Here is a 22,007-nt window from a genome sequence, read left to right on the forward strand (position 1 = left end):
ATTTTTAAATTTTAAAATAATAATAATATTAAAATTAATATTTTATTTAACTCATCTAAAATTATCTCAACTCATCTTTAAATACAAACGAGATCGTAAGAGCAACAAGCTTAGCCAAATGCCAGTTCAATCTTTAAAATTTAAAGAAATAGAGATGAAATCATTTGAAATGGAGTAGTCAAATACTAGTAGGTTCAACAATAAGTTACAGTATTAAGTATTTTTTTTATATTTGAAGATGTATTATTGATCTTTAAAAGTAATATTTTATTCTAAAATATCAGATCCAACTACTTTAATATTTCCCACGTTTTATTCTAAAATGTGTTTGTTTATTAATTAGATTGAGGAAAAAAATTAGTTGGGAAACAATAATTTCAATAAAAAATAAAATTATTAATTAATATATGGTTAGTGTAGGAACAAAAATTAATATTATATTAATATTTTGACTAATCCAATGTGGGGTTATGGCTTGAATATTTTGAATTTATGAAAACATATACTTTTAGCTAAATTTTAGAGATAACTTTGATGAAATCAATGATAATAACATTATCTCAAAGAAAAGTGTAGGACAAATAGGGAATCCAGTTAACAGATAATAAGTAAGAGCATTATTTTGGGGATGGCTTTTAGCATTGGCTTCATCAAAGTCATGTCCAAAATTTAACTAAAAGTATGTATTTTTATAAATTCAAAATCATTCAAGTCATAACCCCACATTGGATTAGTCAAAATAATAATATAATATTATTTTTTTAATAATAATATTTATAATTTTTTTTTCATATTTTGCAAATATACTAACCATATATTAATTAATAATTTAATTTTTATTTAAATTATTATTTTTCAACTAATTTATTTCCTCGACCTATTTTGCAATTACAATAACCATGGATTTGATATTTTAGAATAAAATATCACTTTTGAATATGAATAGTATATCTTCAAATATAAAGAAACATTTAGAAATATTGTAGCTCATATTTGAAACTATTTGTATTTGATTACTCCAATGCAGATGATGAAGCCAAAGTCAGTGCATATCCTCTATCCATTTTTTTTCCTAAAACAAACAAAATTAAAACATGACGGATCTATGCAGTACTACAACTGGTAAATTTATTTCTTGATCAGAATTACTACAATACTCGTTCCTTTTACATCAAGCGTACGTTGCCACAACTCGAATAGAGAAATTAAGGAAATGAGAGAGTACGTAAGGAATCGTCTTATTTCATTATACTTATTCAAATGACATTACAATAAAGGATACATATATAGAAAATTTCAGTTTATTAGAACTGTTTAATTAATGGTTCATTAATGTGATTATTATTTTATATATATCTATTTTCAGAATAGTTTCTGAAGATATTCAACCAGATTCTTGTCTACTTGGAAGGCCTTGGTGAGAACATCGGGATTGATGGGAGGCTCAGATCCGAAAATTGCATTGGCTACGGTGATAACCCCCGGATTCTGACTGCTGAGACCGGCAAAGGCAATGGCATTGGATTTTCCGATATTGAGCTGGAAGTGAACAAGACCAATTGGGAATACAAAGACATCTCCGGCATTTAGAACTTTGGTGAAGAGGCGGTTTCCATCTCCGTTAGAGGTGACAAAGCCAACGTACAGTATACCCTCCAAGACAAATAGAACTTCAGTGCCACGGGGATGTGTGTGTGGAGGATTCTGGCCGTATGGTGCAAAGTCAATGCGAGCCAATGATATGCCTAGGGTGTTGAGGCCTGGTAATTCATTCACAGTAACGGTGGTGACATTCGACCCCTGTCGACCTGAGGTGTCTCCGGCAACATTTAACCCCGAGCGGAAGAAGTCTTCGGCTTTGACATCCTTTGGATCCTTGCAGAACTTTCCATTCACAAATACTGCATGTAGAAACAAAAGTTCGTTACTATCACGAAGGAACAGTAGAACTTCCATCATAATTGAGAGTATTATGTTATGCAGTTAATATCGTCTCCAAGCATAATTACAGATAAGGAAATCAGTAAAGATGCTTAAAATGATTCCCAAAAGAATGTAGTAATAAGACAGTGTTCATACCGGCAGAATCGTACTTGTCGACTGCAACACAGAAGTCCTGAAGAGGACTAGGGTCAGCGGCAAAGGCGAGAGAGCAAGCCAAAGCCAACACGGCCACAGTTGCAAGCTGCAGGTACATGAGAACGCTACCTTTCATCATGTTGGAGGCTGTCTCTAACTTTTAGTAAAAATGTTGTGTAGAACTGCTCGGGTGAGGGTTGAGAGATACGTTGCATGGAAACATGTGATCTATTTATAGAGGGAAAAGCCACTGAACCAGTCTATGTTTTTGCTTGCACGGTAAGATTAGACTTGGAAAGTCTAGCTTGAGTAGTTATAATTAATTAATCAGGCTTTTATTTTGTTGATCTTTCTCTAACCACTACACATGATGTTGAAAACCGCAACTGCGTATTTGTTCGATCTCTTCCACGAAAATAAATTTATTACAAATAAAAAAGAAATATATAGTGATGGCAAAGGAGTACGTGGATTCGGAATGAGCCTAACAGCTAGGTTGTTGGGATGATCAACAGTACTCCGACATTGATCGGTTCATAAACAGATAAACTCAATTTCCCTTCTAGAATTGACAGTACGTACTAAATTCTCGCGTTGATCCTTTCCTCCCTTGACCTATATATCTCTATCTGCATCATCATATCGATCAAAATAAGTTGCCAGGATTGGCAAGTGGCAAATGGTACTTGCCATTTTTTCTCACCTGCTAATTTACTTGACCATGTAGCCTCTCAGGACCTCGCATTTTCTTAATTTTGTCATTTTCACTTCTTATTTTAGAATAGTAATGTGAGATAAGATAAGATAATTTTAGATAAATTTAATAAAATATTATTAGAATATTTTTTTAATATTATTATTATTTTAAGATTTAAAAAAATTAAATTATTTATTATATTTTATATGAAAATTTAAAAAAATTATAATAATGAAATGAAATAAATTGAGAGTGTTTCACTATCCAAACAAATTTTAAGCGAAGAAAAAAAAATGAGAGGGAGAAAGTGAGGCTAGCTGCTTCTTTTTTTTCTTTTTATTTTTACTTTTGAACGTACAAATGTACATATATCATGTCTGTCCGATAATTATAAGAAATTAGAAGGAAAATAAAGTTGGGTTATCTTGTCGACCTTTTACCTGCGGAACTTCATCAATCTATATCATAAAGACTTCGCCTCATCCTAAAAATATATTAAAAGAAAAACTCTAGATGCAGTCGCATGGTGTAAGTGCCGGGTAAGCGCCGCTTATGTGTCAAAATAAAATAAAAACCACTGTTTTGAAAAATTTTCATTTCCTCTCTATGTTTCCGTTTCGAATCCTCCCTCAAACCCGTAGTCCCCTCCCTCCCACCCTCTCTGAGTTTTTTTTTTTTTTTTTTCAGACACCTCTCTGAGTTTCCATTTCCTTCCATCGAAGTGTCCCTCCCTCGAAGCGTCCCTCAAAGCCTCTGTAGTTCGAAGCCGCCGCCCTCCCTCCCTCAGTGTCGGGATGAAAGTCTGAGACAACCCACACGGAGCCGCCTTCGAAACCTCCTTCTCTCAGTTTCGTCTCCCTCATAGCCTCCCTCCCTTCGTCATCCTCACTTTGTCTTCATCTTCTTCTTCCCACGAAGTCTCCCTTCGTCGTCGCCGTTAACCCTTCTTCAGGTATAGATTCCAAACCCTAACCCTAGAAGAAAGTGATCAAGGACTCTGGTAATCGAAGGCAATCATTTCTTCAAAGTGAAAAGTATGAGTTTCCATATATCTTGCATTTCTTTATTTGGGAATTTTTAGGTAATAGCATTTCTTCGACTATGATGTAATTTGTTTTTTATTTTTATTTTTTATTACATGAGCAGGACATTATTGAAGTATTCATTCAAGTTCTTGTGTATATTAATTTTTGTTATCCATATTACAGATTTTGAGTCTAGACTGGGAGGTACAAAGTGGCTTAGCCCCTGGCTCCTCTGGCTTCTGGGTTTGTCAATTAAGGTTTTGGATATGCCTTGTTCGAATCTGAGAGACACAAAATTCTTCTTTATTTATTTTGTTCCTAAACTCTTGGCACTTATCTTTGTGTAAATTATAGTATCTTATTGTTTCTTCTCTGTTTGTGCGTCTGTTTGGGGTCTAATAACTGGACTAGAATCTAGGAGAGTCCATATTGGGATGGTTGAAGGTTACCTCTAGGCAAGGGAACTTGTGATTGCTCAGTTAGAATCCTTTTTGGGCTTATTCATTAATCAAATAGAATGATCCAAAGCCCCTATTTCAATATTTGTATTTAGAGTTTGCTGAGCCTTAATTACGGGTTGATTAGGCTTTGTGGTAAGAGGTTTATAACTATATATTGGCACTGATAATCAACAAGCTACTTAGGAGTTCTGAAGATTTTACAATTCTAGATCATTATTTGGAAGAAGTCTGATATTGCTAACACTTTTTTTAAAAAAAAAAAAAAAAAAGTCTGATATCACTAATAGAGCTTAAAGACCTTTATATCAAACTTAAACAAGAAAAGTTTTAAGTAGAGCTTGGTATCACAATTGCATATCATCTTAAAACCATAGGCAATGTTGAGGTGATTTAAAAAATAAGCGAACACCAGTGAGGAGAGTGTTTCAGCTTGCCATCTGTTGGAATGCATCTCAAGCTCAATGTTTAGCTTCTACTTCTTATACCAGTTAGGTATAATTACCATCATGGAAAGTCTTACCACTAGTTTCTAATTTTTCTAATCATTTTAAAATCCTTCTTAAAAATTATTATGAGTTATGGTCTGAGTATGTTTCACTAGGATTTAATTTTCCATATTGAGGTTATGATATTTTTGTTGAATGTGTCTTTTGATACGTGTGTCTTTCCATTGTGATTATGGTTCATGTTAGAATGTTGTCATCATCACTGTCTTCTTCATCATTTGCTATACGTACTTTGGGTCAACCATTTGCTATAAATCTAACATTAACCCTTATGTATAAAATGATCAGGGATTACCATACTGAAAGTATTTCAAGTAGAAATGAGGAGGTTCTGAAGAATGAGTCGGTGCTTCTTGAGCAAGAAGCTGAAATAAGGCGTTCACGCATGCTACTCCAGGTGTATTGGGCTTTTGTAGTTGTTGTTTGTTGTTACTTAGTGACTTGGTAGTGGTTTTATGTTACAGCTTAGTCTGAATGTGTAGTTTAAGTGTTAGAAGTTATTTAGCTATTTAGTGAGTGCAATGTAATAGTTGGATTTGAGTTTGTTAATCTTTTTAGCTTGCAATTATATTTGTATAATTAAAATGTTTGTAGAGTTTAAATATTTAGATTATTTGTTTTAACATTAAAATGTCTGGAACTCTTTATATTATATTATTTCAGATTTCACTACTTTTCCTAGAAGATGGATTTTCTTTCTCCATGATGATTGTAAGAAATTTGAGCTTCTGAAAGGTGCTCGAGTTAGACAAGTGAATCACTTAATTAGCTAGAATGCCACTTTGCCGTGCTGCTTGTTGCAACTTGTAATTGAATGGCCCCTAGATTTGACATACAAATGAAATCTACCGCACTAACATACAAAAATCCAGATACATGCCATAAGATAATTCTCATATTTGTAGTTTCTACTTTCTATTGCAATCTGTTCTCCCAAATTTACAAACTTTTCAATTAAATGAAACACCCACAGACTTGTACATACTAGTTAAATTACATTATACAATTAAACATAAATGCATTTGTTCTCCCACTTCTATTCTGGCCAGTTTGGGAATGAAGCTAAATTACATTATACAATTTAACATAAATGCATTTGCTCAAAGTGCAGCTACTCTCCATTGCAGCTACTCTCCATTGCAGATTCAACATGTCCTAAGCAGCACAGCCTCCACAGACAATACTCCTACAGTTATTAAAATTCATCTAAATCCATAAAGTTTCAAAAAAAATTTGCAGAAATTAAAATTCAACCATATCATTGCAGCTTCCCCTTTTCCCATGCTGACAAACTGAATCCAACACAAAATGCTGTCAGCAATTAACATTCTTCAGCCGATATAAATATACACGCAAGACATCATCCAAGACTGCATGATAAGGGAAATTGTCAATGGGCTACAATTTCAAAGTGTGAATTTAAAAAACCTGGAAATGAAAAGCTTGGAGTTCGAAGTTTGTTGTAGCATCTGTACTCTTCTTCTTTCTTTTTTTTTTTTTTTTTGGCATTTATGAGACCTTACCCTTTCAATTTCATCTGAGCAAGAACATGACAGAATAATAATAATAATTTTCAACTTGTGAATTGCACATTCTAGCTTCCGAAAGAATCAGTTACAAAAGAATTTCCTAGTTAACACCAAGCATTCTAAATCAAGGTCTGTTCCAGAACTAGAAAAACATCATCCCCTAGAATTCTTTGCATTTCCTTGACTTCTGTTTCAAGATCTATATCTAAATTAGCCAAACTTGCAGCAGCAGAACTGAAGGAATTCAACTCTTTGTGCACTTATTCCTTACAAGGCCAAAAGCTTTCATCTTCAAGTGTAACCCTTTGAACATAAAAATCGAGGTTATAAAAAGTGTAATTTTCTCTAAAAAATTATATTGATAGCTATCAAAAAAAATGAATGCATCATTTTTTCAGCTATAATAGGAATGGTTTCCGGTCAAGCCAACATACTTTCTAGGGTGCACTGCTACAATAAGCCAACAATGTGAGAGGGATGAACATAAAGTCCACAGTTGCAAGGGGGTCTGTGAATGGGAAAGGAAACTCGTGGGTTGTCGACTTATTTCCTAATCTTACAACATAAGAACAACACCCACATTCATCACCAAACAATTGTGAGAAACCGAAACCCATTTTCAGAGAATTTCTTTAACCATTGAAAAAAAAAACTTCAAAACAGAACTTCAGACAATAGATTCAAAACAGAGCAAATTCATCCAATACATTAAAAGCACAACCCAAACTGTGATTTCTTACCACACGGTGAAGAAGCAGACTAAGACCCATATGGTAGAGCACTGTGAAGAAGAAGAAGAAGACCCACCGTGATTTCTTACTGGTTTATTTACAGATGACGACGCCGAAGACCAAACACAGATGACGCTTACCCCCCATGCGACTACTCAGCCTTTTTCCTAGTTTTTTTTTTTTTTTCCACTTTCTTTCTACAATCCAAGCAACAACAACAAAGTTTTTTCCAATTTAACCCAGAGCTTCTCAGAAGAACGGAAGAAAAGGAAAAGAAGCCAATAGCATTTTCCCGCATTTCTTGTTCTGGTTTTTCTTTCTTTTTCTTTTTTTAATTGACGTGGCATTGCCACGTCGAGCCGACTGCACACTGCTTGCAGGGGCTGATTGCCCATAGCAGAATTGATATTAAAATATCAATAAAGATTTTGTGAATCATAAACTTTGGTAACTTTTTACAAATTTCAGATTTAAATCGAATAAGGAAACAATATTTTTCAATTTTGTGTGATCTGCTTCTTCGATTTCTGTTTGGGCAACCTAACGCTTGGTTTTGCTCTCCTATTGATGTAATAGTTGCTTCACCAGTTGACTTTCTGGTTCTTGTTGTTGATTCCTTATTTGTTTTTTTTCACTATTATTGCTTTGTTCTTTGCAGCTTTAATTGTTGATATGTAAAGGTTGTCATTGGGGCTGTATGTGTAATGTAATTAGACTATGATAATGGTTAAATTGAATATGATAAATGTGTAAAATCGAAACTTCTGTGAATGAGGCGAGCTCGAAATGGCAGAGTAATCCGGATGGTCATTTTTTTTTGTGAAAGTTTCACAAAGGCAACCGTTTTGCAGTCATTCGAATTGTGTTATGTGCTTACCTATGCCTGAATTAAAAATCCATTATAAGCCTCTTCTCTCAATTTTTATAATACAGTTTTGTAATTTATGTGCTTTTTTGTAAGTTTTGTTGTTCTGCTTTGATTTAGGCATGCTATTTAGTTTTGTTGGTTGGATTTCTTTGTCATTTTTTATGTTCTCCTATTTAGTTATGTTGGTTGGATTAGTTTCATCTCTTTGCTGTTAAGTTGTGTTTAAAATTTTAGCTTGTTATTCTCAAAGTTATCCTATGACTTATCCTGCTTAACAATTTAGATCAAGATTGTTTAGCTGATTAGACATGCTATTATGGAAATTTTTTCATTGGATTTTTTTTTCTTCTTTAGTTTGATTTTGGTTGTGTATCCCTCTCGGCTGTGATGATAACAAAGTTGAGTAGGGACACAGAAAATTTGGCACATACTCTATGGGAGGGTAACCTGAACGACTAATCACTACTGCTAACTGATTGTTGCAGCCATGGAGGATGTTGTCACTTCCTATGTTTTACCAATCCTTTCTTAAGCCACTTTCTTGGGTTAATTGTTTGGATATTTTTGGGGGTTAAGGGAAACTTAAGTGTAGACAACGAAAATGGGCAAAACTTCATGGCAAGGTAACTCAGATGACCAATGAATATTGACAATCGATTGTTATAGCCATTAAGGACATTCTCGGCCAATCAAGGTTTTGTAAATTATAGTTAAATTTTTGGAATATAGTTTGTACTAGTTATGCTCACTGTTTGTGTACACATTTTAAGCAAAATAAAAGATAACACTACCCAATGCTTGGGTCACGTAGTAGCACTAGCAATATCTCATGCTCAACAAACTATTGACAAAATGAGTACCCAGTATGTTATTGTTGTATTAAAGCATGTCGAAGAACTATTCATACAAGGAATAATGAGGGGGGCCGATTTTCGGTTGCCAAAACTACGAAGTACTTTTCATTTGTTGGTGATCTTATTTGCTTATATGTGTTGGTAGTTTTGTTCTATATATTTCAATACTGGTCAATTTTGCAGGTTGTGCAGCCTTATGGGTTTTTCTGTTGGTATGATCCAGAAATATTAGTATATGGCCAAAAGACAATTAACCGATTAAAAATCAAACTTCAAAAGATACAAACATCAATGGATATCTAAACCAGTCGACATCGACTAGAAATTGCTTAAGATAGGCGTAAGAGAAAATCGGAGAAAACCAGTTTCATTATAGCAATTTCGATGTCATATTTATTTGTTTTGGCAATTTATTTTAAAAATTTCTGATTAATCTTGTGGTGACATGTACTAAACTTTTGGGCCGGTGTATGGGCACTTTTAGCACTCTTAATTATAATATAGTTTTATTGTGGACACATAATGAGCTTGTGGGGTTGGTCTATGGGCAATAGTAGTACTTGTACATAGAATTGAGAAAATATTATAGATGTACACATTCTCTTTTCATTAACTATTTCAATTTTTTGAGAATGAATCTGCAGTTTATGAAGTGTGTAATTTATCTTAACATGTGAAAAAAGCATATTTATCTATTTGTTTCGTTCGGGTGTGCCTAAAGCTTAAATCATTTCGATCACCATTAGATATGGGCAAAAACCATAATCGTGCTTTTTATTTATTCGTTGCAAATAAAATACCATTGGAAAAGACGAATATTTCTTATTTTTAAAACTATAATAATTTCAAAACTATTCTCGTATCCGGGGAAAAAATCAGCTTCATGTTTAAAATTTACGTTTAATGTGATATTTCTCAACATGAGGAAAAAGACAAAAGAGTGAGTAGTTAAAATTGTGAATGAAAGTGAGAAAAAAATAAAAGAAAAATATTATTTTAATATAATAGAGAAAGTATAGGGAATAAAGATGTAGGAGTTCTTGAAAGATTAGTAAAATTTAGGATAAAATCTTAGGAATTGTATTTTTTAGCTAAAATTTAGAAAAATTCATAAGAAATGGGATGTGAATGCTCTAAGATATATGAAAAATTCTTGGGATACAGGCAATATGTTAAGGAATCAGTAAAAAAATCTTTGCTGTTCACGCAAAGAGAATCACATGATTTAGAAACTTGTCAATTTCTTCCATGGTGCAATAACATTTGCTGGTTTGAAGGGATGTACGGATAGCGTTAAGTCTATGTTCAGAGTTGAGAAGTGTAAGAGTTTTTCCAAAGCGATTTGGGCAGCTACCATTTCAGCCTGCTTTCGATCAATTTCTTCCAACCATCTGGAAGATGAGCCCAACAAACTTAGGCATGGTAAAGACAACAAAATAACAAAAAACATAATTAAGTAGTTGTGAAGTGACAGTTGCCCACCCACGCCTCTCCTCGACGAATTCATTAAGCTGCTTCTTTAGCTTAACCACCTCCTGCTCCTGATTGAATGAAGAATTCAATTTGGGATAACAAAAACTGAAATTCAATTCAAGTGACTTCTGGTAATTTCAAAATATGAGATTCTAAACTATGAAACCTACGTTGGAGCCCTGCACTTGCTCATTATCCAACATTGACTGGGATTAGGGTTGGGCAATGGGGCCTCGCACCCCACCCCCTTCCGCCTACCTCTGCATGAGTAGATCTCCGTCCGTTAGATGTGGGTGACAAGGCAACCTATCCTGCATCTCGGCCTCCAGCGGGGGCAAGTTGGAGCCAATCCCGGCCTTCATCCCCACATTATATATAAATATATATTTATACAAATTGTAGATATTATAATTTATTATAGTCGTATTCACTTCATTACATTGCCTTGACCTTCTAGGCCAACTTTTATATAGGAGGTCAAGACATTACAACATTTATCTTTTCTTTTCTTTTTTTGGGTCTTAGAACATTCCTTTGAGATGAATGGTGGTCGACTACTTGGGTGTACACGTTTTTCAAAGCCAATGTTAATTACTAGGGGCAAATAACAGGATTCGATTTGCCCTACACTTGAGCGGATAGCGAATCCTAAGTAATATCTAAGGAAAAATATTGGGAGCAGCCATTTTTGCACACCCTACGTGGCATCATCTAAACCACACATCTCTTAAATTCGAAATTAGAGAGAGACGATGAGAGAGACCGGAGATGAGAGAGAGAGATCAAGATAAGAGAGAGAACCGATGAGAGAGAGAGAGACCGAGATAAGAGAGAAAGATAAAGAGAGACAGTGAGCAGAGATGAGAGAGAGAGAGAGAGTGGAGATGAGGGAGAGAGAGAGAGACCGAGATGAGAGAGAGACTCGATGAGGGATGAGAGAGAGAACTGATGAGAGAGAGACTCGAGGAGAGAGAAAGACGATGTGAGAGAGAGCCATCTAGTGCGTTTTGCAAAAAAAAAAAAAAACCAAAAGGATGAGAAGCAGCCACGTAGTGTGTGCACAGCTATAGTGGCTGCTCTCTAGCATTACTCAATATCTAATATCCATTTTTTTCCCTAAAACAAACAAAATTAAAACGTAACGGATCAATGCACTATAACTGGTAAATTAATTTCTTGATCATAATTACTATAATACTCATTCCTTTTACATCAAGCGTATGATGCCACAACTCAAAAAGAGAAATTAAGGAAATGAGAGAGTACGTAAGGAACCGTCTTATTTCATTATAATTATTGAAATGAAATTACAATAAATGAAACATATATGGAAAATTCCAGTTTATTCGAGTTGTTTAATTAATGGTTCATTAATGTGGTTATTATTTTATATGTATCTATTTTCAGAACAGTTTCTGAAGATATTCAACCAGATTCTTGTCTACTTGGAAGGCCTTGGTGAGAACATCGGGATTGATGGGAGGCTCAGATCCAAAGACTGCATTGGCTATGGTGATAACCCCCGGATTCTGACTACTGAGACCGGCAAAGGCAATGGCATTGGATTTTCCGATATTGAGCTGGAAGTGAACGAGACCAACTGGGAATATAAAGACATCTCCGGCATTTAGAACTTTGGTGAATAGGCGGTTTCCATCTCCATTAGAGGTGACAAAGCCAACATACAGAGTACCCTCCAAGACAAATAGAACTTCAGTGCCACGGGGATGTGTGTGTGGAGGATTTTGGCCGTATGGTGCAAAGTCAATGCGAGCCAATGATATGCCTAGGGTGTTGAGGCCTGGTAATTCATTCACAGTAATGGCGGTGACATTCGACCCCTGTCGACCTGAGGTGTCTCCGGCAACATTTAACCCCGAGCGGAAGAAGTCTTCGGCTTTGACATCTTTTGGATCCTTGCAGAACTTTCCATTTACAAATACTGCATGTAGAAAAAAAAAGTTCGTTACTATCACAAAGGAACAGTAGAACTTCCATCATAATTGAAAGTATCATGTTATGCAGTTAATATCGTCTCCAAGCATAATTACAGATGAGGAAATCAGTAAAGATGCTTAAAATGATTCCCAAAAGAATGTAGTAATAAGACAGTGTTCATACCGGCAGAATCGTACTTGTCGACTGCAACACAGAAGTCTTGAAGAGGACTAGGGTCAGAGGCAAAGGCAAGAGAGCAAGCCAAAGCCAACACGGCTACAGTTGCAAGCTGCAGGTACATGAGAACACTACCTTTCATAATGTTGGAGGCTGTCTCTAACTTTTAGTAAAAATTTTGTGTAGTATTGGTCGGGTGAGGGTTGAGAGATACGTTGCATGGAAACTTGTGATCTATTTATAGAGGGAAAAGCCACTGAACCAGTCTTTGTTTTTGCTTGCACGGTAAGATTAGACTTGGAAAGTCTAGCTTGAGTAGTTATAATTAATTAATCAGGCTTTTATTTTGTTGATCTTTCTCTAACCACTACACATGATGTTGAAAACCGCAACCGCGTATTTGTTCGATCTCTTCCACGAAAATAAATTTATTACAAATAAAAAAGAAATATATAGTGATGGCAAAGGAGTACGTGGATTCGGAATGAGCCTAACAGCTAGGTTGTTGGGATGATCAACAGTACTCCGACATTGATCGGTTCATAAACAGATAAACTCAATTTCCCTTCTAGAATTGACAGTACGTACTAAATTCTCGCGTTGATCCTTTCCTCCCTTGACCTATATATCTCTATCTGCAACATCATATCGATCAAAATAAGTTGCCAGGATTGGCAAGTGGCAAATGGTACTTGCCATTTTTTCTCACCTGCTCTACTTGACCATTTAGCCTCTGATCAGGAGCTCATGGTTTTAAAATATTTACTTGACCATTTAGCCTCTGATCAGGAGACATCGCCTCCTCCTAAAAACATTTTAAAATATTTACTTGATATAATTTTATTTAAAATATAAATTTTACAAATTAAATCTTATTATTTATGTAATAATAATATGTAATATGAATGGCTATATAAACTCATTTAAAAATAGAATAACTCACTTAGAAAAATTATGTGAGTTTTCTATCTAAACATGATTTGAGTCTTTTAACATGCCGGGTGTCTTGTTAAGGGAAAAACTAAAAAAAAAAAAGCAGTTAGGGGTGTAACCAGTCTAATCTAGTCCAGTTTTGGACAAAATTTAGTACTGAACCGGTATGCACCGGTTTTGTATTTTCGAAAACTAATTACTCACCGGTTACCCTCATAAATCGGTACCTTCAGTTTTATCGGTTCCGATCCGAGTCGATCCGATTTTTCGGTTCTAATGGTATTAGTATTAGGTCATAAAATGTAATTAATATACTAATATCTATTAGTATACTAATGTATACTAATTAATTAAAGCTGAATGTAATTAATATACTAATGTATATTATGTATTTATTAAAATAAATATGATGAGAATTTATTAGGCTATAAAATGTTATTAATAGATATATATTTTATGTGTAAAGCATATGATCAAATAAATTTTCACGTTTAAGGTTAAAATTTTATATTATAAATTGTAATAATATTATCTTATATATAATTATAATTTATATTATTATATATATAATATAAAAAATCTTATATATAATATTAAAAAATTAATTTAAAATATATAATATAGTGAACCAGTCCAGTCCAATCCTAAAAAGTATAGAACCGGAATCGGACCGGCCGGTTTTGGAATTATGGAAACCGGTTCCGGACCGATTACACCGGTCCAGTCCGGCTTTTCGGTTAAATTTTACACCCCTAAAAGCAGTCATTTAAGAGCACTAGCATTCGGCTCCCTATACGTTCTTCTTTTCCAAATTTTGAGATGCATTTTGGGGAAAACTTGCATATCATCCTCCCATCTGGTTCCCTACTTTGGCTTTTTGTTTATGCGTGCTATAGTAGTTCCCGATCTATGGGAAACCATTGTACATCCCCAAACACATTTTTAATTATTTTCGCTTGTCCCTCTCTCTCTTCCCCTCCCGCGTTCACCATGTCTCGTGCCCTATTTGCTATCAACAACAACCCCTCCGACATTTTTCATGATCGGTAAGTCATTTCATTCTCTCACAAACTCACACACACAATCCCTGTCTCTCATGTCGTCAGCTCTGAGAGAAATGCTCACTCAATTTCATTTGTAGCTCTACCATTTTGGGTTTCTATAACTCCATTGTTGAATCTTGAGGTAGATCTTAAAAACCCTAGCCAAAACCGCAATATGGTTTCTGTGTATGCTTCTCTATGGTTTCTAGAATAGCAATTTTTGTACAGGTTTAGGGAATTTTTTTGTAAAATTAGTGACCAACCCATCTGCTTCTACTACTAGTTTGATTTGTGTTTTGCGAAATATGTGTTTTGCTATTCAATCTAACTTACCATTTTAGTGTGCTACGAATTTGATATGCTTATGGTTTGTTTCACTGTCAGTGACCAACCCATTTGATTCTATTGCTTCTTTGATTTCTGTTTTGTGAAAGTTATGTGTTCAGCTATTCAATCTAGCTTTCCATTTCAGCATGCTATGAATTTAACATGCTTATGCTTTGTTTCACTGTCAGTGACCAACCCATCTGATTCTACTGCCTATTTGATTTGTGTCTTGTGAAATATATATGCGTTCTACTATTCAAGCTAGCTTGCCATTTTAGTGTGCTATGAATTTAACATGCTTATGCTTTGTTTCACTATTAGTGACCAACCCATCTGATTCTACTGCTTTTTTTATTTTTGTTTTGTGAAATTTACGCCTAATTTATTCAATCTAGCTTGTCATACATTTCGATTACGAATTTCACATATTCCCATAGTTTATTTCACTATCAATGACCTTGCCATTTAATTCTACTGCCTTCTTTGATTTTTGTTTTGTGTCATTTTTGTGTAATTTATTCAATCTAGCTTGCCATTTGATTCTATGAAGAATTTCACATGCAACTCTAATGTATTTTGTTTCACTGTCAGTTACATTGCCATGTTGATTGTACTATTTGTTGATTTCTATTTTGTGTAATTGTTGCGTAATTTATTCAATTTAACTTGCCATTTCACTCTATGTATAATTTAAGAGAAATTATGTGCTTTGTAAAATCAGTGAGCTTGTTGTTGTGCTGAAAATATCTGCAAGTGCACAGAATCGTAACAAGTAGTAAAGTGTTTTAAAGAAACGGATGTCAAACCCACAGAGATTAATTATCTTATTTAGTACTGAAATTTACTAAATTAATTACTATTTAGAAAATCAAAATTTAAAGAATAAATTATCTAAATTAAACTAAAGAAAAAGAGCATTAAAATTAAGATTTTAAAGATAATAAGAATAGAACTAGAGCATTTGATTTCACCTAGTGAATCTCACACAATTTATTCTTCTTTGTTATATAATTCCAATCATCTCAAGTTATTGATAAAAATCCCTTAACTATTCAATATTTTCTCTCGAATAATACTAAAAATATCTCCAGTTAATAACTCTATATCTTTATGTAAATTTAATTAATTGGAGATTCATTAAATTCTTTTAATTTTTCTTAAAAATCACACTAATCGCGGTAAAGTATCTCTACTTTCGCTCAACTAATGGTGCTTAATCCTAAAGCTCTAATCACAAATCACCTTTCGATCTCATTGCGATTTAATAAATCGAACAATAATTAGCTAAAAATTGTAAGCATTAAGAACACAGAATAAACACTCAATCATGAAAATAAAATAATTTAGAATATAAATTGTGTGTTCGATATTAGATTATATCAAAGTTCTAGAAAATAAAATTAGCTCATAATGAAATTGAAAAGAAAAAGAATAAAACTAGTGTTATTCGTTGGAGTTGGTTGATGAAGCATGCGGCTCCCACCTCTGCCCTTCAGATTCACCTTCTCGAAAGAAATTTAAAAAATAATCTCTGAACTATTGGACTCTAAAACTCAGACTCATCCTCTCCAATTTCGTGCTAATGATATGCTTATATATGGTAGAAAGAAACCCTAAGGTTTTTCTGACTTTCACCTAACGTTTAGGACTTATCTTGGCATCCACATACGTGCTTCAGGAGTTTGAATTTTGAAATTCTTATTATGACAAAGTTGTAGCTCTTTCTAATAGCTTTCCAACCCATCAAAAATTGCATCAATAAAAAATGTGAGTAGAAAGTCACAATCAAAATATTAAAGTATATTCAGGCTATCTCTAGCGCATTTCGAATTTGAATTTCTTGTGGATTCTTTCAATGATTTCTTTTCTTCTTTCTTCTTTTTCTTTTTATTTTTTTTCTGGAAATTTTTATTTTCAAAACCCTCCTTCCATATACACAGTCCATTCAATCCATTCAAAATCGATTCTATTTTCAAATTTTAAAACAAAAGATATTCTCCATATCTGCTGCTGAAAAATTCAGAATTCTTGACTTTACAACTTCCATCTAGATTTAGAGCATCAGAATGACATATTTTAGATTTGGGATCTTCATAAGAGTTTTAGATCTCTTTCTCAAATTTCCAATGCACATAAGCTTGCTTAATTATAACTTCTAGAACTCCAGATACTCATTGAAAACCAAAATAGGGTCTTGACTGCAATAAACTTCTAGGTAGATTCATATTTCTCCGTTTCTTCTAAGTTTTGAACTTCAAAACGGCAGAACTGAGTTTTGGACTCTTCATAAAAGTTCTAGTCCTACCTCTTTGCTATCCATAGAGTTAAACAACACTTGAAACAGAGGTGTGTAGCTCTAGTTAGAACTCAAAAACCAAATAGTGTTCTGTTTTGACTAGATCAACCCAATTTCAACCTAATTCACTAATTAAACACCTGCAAAATATCAAGAATTCTCAAGAATAAAATAAACCTAAAATTCTAGATAAACAAGCTAAGAATCATGCAAAGCACTTGAATCTTGTACAATTAAGCATAAGAAAATGTGTGAATTAAATTCCCACATCACTTGCCTTTTGATTCTGTTGCTAGTGAAATTCATGTTTTGTATAATTTCTTGGGTTTATTCAATCTAGCTTGTCATTTGGTACTACGAAGATTTTCACATGCTTATGTGCTTAGTTTCTAACCTTGCCATTTCAAAATACTAGATCTTTGATTTCTGTTTGGATAAATGTTTTGTAATTTATTCAAGTGATCTTGCCATTTGATTTTATGAATAATTTCACATGCTTTATGTGTTGAAGATTACTGTCAGTGACTTTGCCATTTCGAAACACTACTGATTTGGTTTTCGTTTTGGATAAATGTTCTATAATTTATTCAAGCGAGCTTGCCATTTTTACTATGAATAAGTTCTTGTGAATTGTAAACTTTGATAACTTTTTATAAATTTCAGAGTTAAATACGAATAAGGAAACAATACTTTTCAATTTTGTGTGATCTGCTTTTTTGATTTCTGTTTGAGCAAGCTAACACTTGGTTTTGCTCTCCTATTGATGTGATAGTTGGCTTCACCAATTGTTGACTTTCTGGTTCTTGTTGTTGATTCCTTATTTGTTTTTTCTCACTGTCATTGCTTTGTTCTTTGCAGCTTTAATTGTTGATATGTAAAGGTTATCGTTGGGGCTGTATGTGTAATGTAATTAGACTGTGATAATGGTTAAATTGAATATGATAAATGTGTAAACTCACAACTTCTGTGAATGAGGCGAGCTCGAACTGGCAGAGTAATCCGGATGGTCATTTTTTTTTTTGTGAAAGTTTCACAAAGACAACCGTTTTGCAGTCATTCGAATTGTGTTATGTACTTACCTATGCCTGAATTAAAAATCCATTATGAGCCTCTTCTCTCAATTTTTATAATATTTTTTTGTAATTTATGTGCTTTTCTGTAAGTTTTGTTGTTCTGCTATGATTTAGGCATGCTATTTAGTTTTGTTGGTTGGATTGCTTTGTCATTTTTTATGTTCTCCTATTCAGTTATGTTGGTTGGATTAGTTTCATCTCTTTGCTGTTCAGTTGTGTGAATGGGCAAAACTCCATGGCAAGGTAACTCGGATGGCCAATGAATATTGACAATCGATTGTTATAGCCATTGAGGACATTGTTGGCCAATCAAGGTTTTGTGAATTATAGTAAAAATCTTTGGAATATAATTTGTACTAATTATGCTCACTGTTTGTGTACACACTTTAAGCAAAACAAAAGATAACACTACCCAATACCTGGGTGATGTAGTAGCACTATCAATATCTCACACTCAGCAAACTATCGTCAAAATAAGTACCCAGTATGTTATTGTTGTATTAAGCATGTTGAATAACTATTCATACAAAGAATAATGAGGGGGGCCGATTTTTTAGTTGCCAAAACTATAAAGTACTTTTCATTTGTTGGTGGTCTTATTTGCTGATATGTGTTGGTAGTCTTATTTCACATATTTCAGTACTGGTCAATTTTGCTGGTTGGCCAGCCTTATGGGTTTTTCTGTTGGTATGATCCAGAAATATTTGCATATGGCCAAAAGACAATTAACCGATTAAAAATCAAACTTCAAAAGATACAAATATCAATGGATATCCAAACCAATCGACATCGACTATAAATTGTTTAAGAGAGGCGTAAGAGAAAACTGGAGAAAACCAGTTTCATTATAGCAATTTTGATGTCATGCTTATTTGTTTTGGCAATTTATTTTATAAATTTCTTATTAAACTTATGGTGACATGTACTAAACTTTTGGAGTCAGTGTATGGGCAATTTCAGCACTTGTAATTATAATATAGTTTTATTGTGGGCACATATAATGAGCTTTTGGGGTTGGTGTATGGGCAATAATAGTACTTGTACACAGAATTGAGAAAATATTATAGATGTACACATTCTCTTTTCATTAACTATTTCAATTATTGAGAATAAATCCACAGTTTATGAAGTGTTTAATTTATTTTAACATGTGAAAAAAACATATTTATCTATTTGTTTCATTCGGGTGTGCCTAAAGCTTAAATCATTTCTATCACCATTAGATATGGGCGAAAACCATAATCGTGCTTTTTATTTATCCGTTGCAAATAAAATACCATTGGAAAAGACGAATATTTATTATTTTTAAAACTATAATAATTTCAAAACTATTCTCATACCCGGGATAATAATAAAAAAAAAAATCAATTTCCTGTTTAAAATTTATGTACACAATGATATTGCTGAACATGAGGAAAAAAACAAAAGAGTGAGTGGTTAAAATTGTGAATGAAACTGAGAGAAAAAAATAAAAATCAAAGAAAAGAAAAAGATTATTTTAATATAATAGAGAAAGTATAGGGAAAAAAAATGTAGGAGTTTTTGAAAAATTAGTAAAATTTAGGATAAAATCTTAGGAATTGTGCTTTTTAGCTAAAATTTAGAAAAATTCATAAGAAATGGGATGTGAATGCTCTAAGATATACGAAAAATTATTGGGATACAGGCAATATGTTAAGGAATCAGTAAAAAAAATCTTTACTGTTCACAAGAAGAGAATCACATGATTTAGAAACTTGTCAATTTCTTCCATGGTGCAATAACATTTGCTGGTTTGAAGGGATGTACGGATAGCGTTAAGTCTCTATTCAGAGTTGACAAGTGTAAGAGTTTTTCCAATGCGATTTGGGCAGCTACCATTTCAGCCTGCTTTCGATCAATTTCTTCCAACTTTCTGGAAGATGAGCCCAACAAACTTAGGCATGGTAAAGACAACAAAATAACAAAAAGCATAATTAAGTAGTTGTGAAGTGACAGTTGCCCACCCACGCCTCTCCTCGACGAATTCATTAAGCTGCTTCTTTAGCTTAACCACCTCCTGCTCCTGATTGAATGAAGAATTCAATTTGGGATAACAAAAACTGAAATTCAATTCAAGTGACTTCTGGTAATTTCAAAATATGAGATTCTAAACTATGAAGCCAACGTATGAAGCCTACGTTGGAACCCTGCACTTGCTCATTATCCAACATTGACTAGGATTAGGGTTGGGCAGCGGGGCTTCGCACCCCACCCCCATCCGCCCACCTCTGCGTGGGCAGACCTTCGTCCGTTAGATGCAGGTGACAGGACAACTTGTCCTGCATTTGGGCCTCTAGCGAGGGCAGGCTAAAGCCAATCCTGGCCCGCACCCCCACATTACATATAAATATATATTGTAATTTATTAGAGTCGTATTCACTTCATTATATTGCCTTGACTTTCTAGGTAAACTTTTATATAGGAGGTCAAGACAGTACAATATTTTTTTTCTTTTAGGACTTAGAGCATTCCTTTGAGATGAATGGTGGTCGACTAATTGGGTGTACACGTTTTTCAGAGCCAATATTAATTACTAGGGGGTAAATAACCGGATCTGATTTGCCCTACACTTGAGCAGATAGCAAATCCTAAGTAATATCTCTATCCATTTTTTTTTTCCAAAACAAACAAAATTAAAACGTAACGGATCAATGCACTATAACAGGTAAATTAATTTCTTGAACAGAATTACTACGATACTCATTCCTTTTACATCAAGCGTATGATGCCACAACTCGAAAAGAGAAATTAAGGAAATGAGAGTACGTAAGGAACCGTCTTATTTCATTATAATTATTGAAATGAAATTACAATAAAGGAAACATATATGGAAAATTTCAGTTTATTCGAATTGTTTAATTAATGGTTCATTAATGTCGTCGTTATTTTATATATATATATCTATTTTCAGAACAGTTTCTGAAGATATTCAACCAAATTCTTGTCTACTTGGAAGGCCTTGGTGAGAACATCAGGATTGATGGGAGGCTCAGATCCGAATATTGCATTGGCTATGGTGATAACCCCTGGATTCTGGCTGCTGAGACCGGCAAAGGCAATGGCATTGGATTTTCCGATATTGAGCTGGAAGTGAATGAGACCAACTGGGAATACAAAGACATCTCCGGCATTTAGAACTTTGGTGAAGAGGCGGTTTCCATCTCCGTTAGAGGTGACAAAGCCAACGTACAAAGTACCCTCCAAGACAAATAGAACTTCAGTGCCACGGGGATGTGTGTGTGGAGGATTCTGGCCATATGGTGCAAAGTCAATGCGAGCCAATGATATGCCTAGGGTGTTGAGGCCTGGTAATTCATTCACAGCAACGGCAGTGACATTCGACCCCTGTCGACCTGAGGTGTCTCCGGCAACATTTAACCCCGAGCGGAAGAAGTCTTCAGCTTTGACATCTTTTGGATCCTTGCAGAACTTTCCATTCACAAATACTGCATGTAGAAAAAAAAAGTTTGTTACTATCACAAAGGAACAGTAGAACTTCCATCATAATTGAAAGTATCATGTTATGCAGTTAATATCGTCTCCAAGCATAATTACAGATAAGGAAATCAGTAAAGATGCTTAAAATGATTCCAAAAGAATGTAGTAATAAGACAGTGTTCATACCGGCAGAATCGTACTTGTCGACTGCAACACAGAAGTCCTGAAGAGGACTAGGGTCAGAGGCAAAGGCGAGAGAGCAAGCCAAAGCCAACACGGCCACAGTTGCAAGCTGCAGGTACATGAGAACGCTACCTTTCATCATGTTGGAGGCTGTCTCTAACTTTTAGTAAAAATGTTGTGTAGAACTGCTCGGGTGAGGGTTGAGAGATACGTTGCATGGAAACATGTGATCTATTTATAGAGGGAAAAGCCACTGAAGCAGTCTATGTTTTTGCTTGCAAGGTAAGATTAGACTTGGAAAGTCTAGCTTGAATAGTACTTATAATTAATCAGGCTTTTATTATGTTGATCTTTC

The 22,007-nt window shown here is 34.2% G+C and overlaps 3 protein-coding genes across 3 annotated transcripts; all 3 read right to left on the reverse strand.

Moving 5' to 3' along the window:
- Nucleotides 1-1,226: 1,226 nt before the first annotated feature.
- On the reverse strand, nt 1,227-2,285 carry LOC121254480 (germin-like protein subfamily 1 member 13). The gene is made up of 2 exons (XM_041154540.1): nt 2,080-2,285; nt 1,227-1,901 (listed from the first exon to the last, which is right to left on the reverse strand). The coding sequence occupies exons 1-2, from the start codon at nt 2,216-2,218 to the stop codon at nt 1,363-1,365; spliced, it is 678 nt and encodes a 225-aa protein (XP_041010474.1). The 5' UTR covers nt 2,219-2,285; the 3' UTR covers nt 1,227-1,362.
- Nucleotides 2,286-11,373: 9,088 nt separating this feature from the next.
- LOC121254481 (germin-like protein subfamily 1 member 13) lies at nt 11,374-12,666 on the reverse strand. Its single transcript, XM_041154541.1, has 2 exons — nt 12,345-12,666; nt 11,374-12,165 (listed from the first exon to the last, which is right to left on the reverse strand). The coding sequence occupies exons 1-2, from the start codon at nt 12,478-12,480 to the stop codon at nt 11,627-11,629; spliced, it is 675 nt and encodes a 224-aa protein (XP_041010475.1). The 5' UTR covers nt 12,481-12,666; the 3' UTR covers nt 11,374-11,626.
- An 8,132-nt stretch (nt 12,667-20,798) lies between these two features.
- LOC121254482 (germin-like protein subfamily 1 member 13) lies at nt 20,799-21,856 on the reverse strand. The gene is made up of 2 exons (XM_041154542.1): nt 21,656-21,856; nt 20,799-21,477 (listed from the first exon to the last, which is right to left on the reverse strand). The coding sequence occupies exons 1-2, from the start codon at nt 21,792-21,794 to the stop codon at nt 20,939-20,941; spliced, it is 678 nt and encodes a 225-aa protein (XP_041010476.1). The 5' UTR covers nt 21,795-21,856; the 3' UTR covers nt 20,799-20,938.
- Nucleotides 21,857-22,007: the final 151 nt, after the last annotated feature.

The sequence above is a fragment of the Juglans microcarpa x Juglans regia genome, chromosome 3D (assembly GCF_004785595.1).
Source record: "Juglans microcarpa x Juglans regia isolate MS1-56 chromosome 3D, Jm3101_v1.0, whole genome shotgun sequence".
Classification (NCBI taxonomy): Eukaryota; Viridiplantae; Streptophyta; class Magnoliopsida; order Fagales; family Juglandaceae; genus Juglans; species Juglans microcarpa x Juglans regia.